This window comes from Erythranthe guttata, chromosome 3 (assembly GCF_056151865.1).
Source record: "Erythranthe guttata isolate IM_541 chromosome 3, IM_541, whole genome shotgun sequence".
Taxonomy (NCBI): domain Eukaryota; kingdom Viridiplantae; phylum Streptophyta; class Magnoliopsida; order Lamiales; family Phrymaceae; genus Erythranthe; species Erythranthe guttata.
Genome location: NC_142535.1, coordinates 11071456 through 11074850, shown reverse-complemented (window position 1 = coordinate 11074850; position 3395 = coordinate 11071456). Strand labels below are relative to the sequence as shown.

Below are 3395 nucleotides of genomic sequence, written 5' to 3'. Positions count from 1 at the left end.
CCCACATAGGTAACCCTATTGGTGGAAGGGCAATACCTCCAATAAGGCGCAGTCCCGTCACTGTCACAATAATCAATGAGATACTATTGTTGGGAATCGGACATGTGTACGCAGCGGAAAACAAAAATTTTATGCGAATTAAACGAATTTAAAACACATAAACACATGCCCGATAATTGAAAACAATTAATTGCGTACCTTTGCGCTTCCAGCGAAATTAAAAACAACATACATGCTTAATAAATTAATCGAAATTAAATCAATTAGCATGCTCGCGTTTAAATAAGATAATCATGCTGGCAATAATAAAACCAATTTCATGTAGACACATAAAATCATACAAGCTTCTTATTAAAACGAACATGCATATATTAATGTAAACGAAACCGAATCGAACGACAATGGATTCGAAACTTTACCTCTTGAAGCGTGAGGTAGGCGCACTAAGCAAAGCTAGATTGCCACGAAAACCAATCCATGCAATCCGGGGTAGTAGCGGCAAACGGCAGCAGCGGCTAGGCGAGCTACGGCGGCGCGTGTGGCTCACGCGCTGTCTTCGGGCGGCGCGTGGGATTGCGTGCGGCGTCGGCTCGTGTGTTGCTCCTCGATTCTTTGATCTTCGATCTTCATCCTCTCGGATTTCACCTCGTATACTTTGATCTACTAGAACGTGGCACTAGACACGTAATAGTTAGAAAAACGGAAGAATAGAAAGAAAGAATGAATTACCAAAGGGATCGGCCAAGGGGTAGCCGATTCCGGCGAGTTTGCGGCGGCGACAGCGGTGGTGGCTGCGGGAGAAGATGGCCGAGAGAGAGAGAGAGAGAGAGGGAATCGTGTGTTGTGTTGTGTGCAAGACCTATAAATCAAGTATTTATAGTGTCTTGCATAAAACCCTAACGGACTTAAGTTGGACCGGGCCCAACAACTTAAGTTCGTTAGTTCTTTTACTTGCTCGTCTCTCCCAATTCAATGATCGGAAATTTGTAACAATTACATGTTCGGAATCATTATAATGTCCTCGTCATTACGAGTGCCAACTCTCAATTTCCAACTTTCCAAAAACTGGAAACCCTAATTCAGTGCACTTTCTAAATTTGGAAACTTCCCGATTTACAAAGTCCACTAAGATGTTCGCCTATTCTTTTCCTTTTCTTATTCTCATTCATAATTCCAAACTACGAATGTTGGACCCAATAATATTGACTTTCAATCATGCAAAGATAAACCATTTTTACCTTTGACCGTTTATTCAAAGATCTCCTGTGCACGAGCAGTGTGACCCTCAATGGTTCAGGTGTAAGCTAGCCGTGGGCCCACAACCCTTTGTGGTCAAAACTCGTTCCTTAGAGTTACGATTAAGATGAAACTCGTTTCACCTTAATCACCCAACGAATCAAGATTGGCGTCTAGCAACTACGCATCATGATTATCTAGATACAAATGAAGTGCCTGCAAGAACCTTCAGATATAGTTAGCGTACAATACGATCCCTTCGATTCATATGTCCCGATTGAACTAGAGGCATTGGTTCATCGAGACCTCTTTATTTGTTCAATGACGGTGCGATCGTTCTAAGTGTTGTAATCGTTACGTGCATGACTTAGAGAATCGAATTCTCTAATCATCACTTAGTCAGCTCTGGCCAGAGACTTAGAGAGATTACAAACTATAAGAACACACAGGACATCCAAGACTATTCTAGCGATCGAATCCCCAACTACAATGCACAGACCTCCCACTAGATTTCGGACTGCACGAACACTGGCCCTTGGGGTGGTCCTCGGTGGAACTCAGGGACCGGTCACGATACAACTGGTCCTCTAATGAAGTCATGGTGATGTCTAGGTCATAAGGACTAATGGTGTACAACTATACCACAAATATCTCTACTCGATTATTGTGAACCACTTAGAGATTTCTAGGGTAGGGGAGTTCAGTGAACTCGTCAACTTACGAGCACCCACTTATGCATGCCGATATCACAATACTGTTTACTGATGACATGCAGTACACATACACTAAGTGCTAGTCTCTTAATGGGAAAGGCCGATATCCTCATTGGTGGCGTAACCCTTCGACTAGGAACATGTTTAACAGTTATAATACATAAGTAAATATCTCACGATCCTAACGATCAATTACTAGTACTTGTAATAACTGTAAGGACTATATCTATGCTTGTGACAAAGGGACAAAGATATATAATGCCAAGGTGTTTTATCATTAATAAGAAAAAAGGTTTATTTATTACCATAATAAATATGAAAGACCACTGCCATATATTGGCTTGTTGGTCACCTACTCTAACAACTACCCCAACGGATAAAGGTCTCGGGTCTACCGCAGTTCGATGAAACTAGTGACCCACATGAGCACCTTGAAAAGTTCTACGCCATGGCAGATCTATATGGCCCAACTGAAGCGGCGATGTGCAAGATGTTTCGCACAACGCTCTCCAAACGAGCATTGAGCTGGTTCAACTCCTTGTCCACTGAGTCAATTGAAGCTCTCTCCCATCTAACAGATCGCTTCACCCACCATTTCGCTATCACCAAAGAGTACGCTAAGACTCCCGTGTACCTCTTCACTATCACCCAGAGAGAGGGCGAAACCCTCCGCAACTACATTCAACGATTTGTGGAGGCAACTCACGAAGTTCCTAACGTGGGAGGACGCATGGTCTCTGGAATCATTCAACAAAACTTGAAGGAAGGTAGATTCAAGGAGTCTATTGTAGGAAGACATCCAACCACTCTGAAAGAGCTACTAAGTCGCGCTGAGAAACATGTGCGCATCGAAGAGGCTTCGGCCCTCCCTCCTACCAAGAGGAAAAGAGATGAAGATCACTTCAACGCCTGGCGACGAGATGGCCGACGACAATCGTCGACATCTCATTGAAAATCTCCTTCTACATCCCTGAACATCCAATGATGTCAATGACACTTGGAGTCTCTCGAGCCCATAACATTGTTAGTGATCGCATCATTCCAAACCGGAGGACTATCCTACCTTAAGGATGATGCATCCCCTTACCTCTCTACATCAATTGGACTAAACACCTACATCATATATTTAGTACAAGTTTAGTTATTTTAAGCGATTCGCTCCCTACTTGTTTAGTTACGTTCGCCTCAAGTAGGCTTGTAACCTTCACATTTTCAAGCAATGAATAAAACAAGTTATTTCCCTTACACTTGGTGTTATTGCTCTACTACTGCATAATTATTTGCTCAAGTCAACATTAGCCCTGAGAACACTTAGAGATGTTATGATAATCTATATAGCCTGGTCAGCTTGATTTCATAAACTTCTATATATGTCTTCATTGGGTCCTACATTTAAAACGTGGACACAGTCCTAACATACTTGTGACCCATGAGATCTAACAAGGG

The 3395-nt window shown here is 42.6% G+C and overlaps 1 protein-coding gene across 1 annotated transcript; it reads left to right on the top strand.

The window, feature by feature from the left end:
- Window positions 1-2397: 2397 nt before the first annotated feature.
- LOC148771771 (uncharacterized) lies at window positions 2398-2901 on the top strand. Its single transcript, XM_088815225.1, has one exon. The coding sequence runs from the start codon at window positions 2398-2400 to the stop codon at window positions 2899-2901; it is 504 nt and encodes a 167-aa protein (XP_088671351.1).
- The last annotated feature ends 494 nt before the right edge of the window (window positions 2902-3395 follow it).

What these genes read in the sequence shown, in the direction of transcription:
- LOC148771771 (XM_088815225.1), top strand. Translation starts at nt 2,398, where the DNA reads ATGGCAGATCTATATGGCCCAACTGAAGCGGCGATGTGCAAGATGTTT.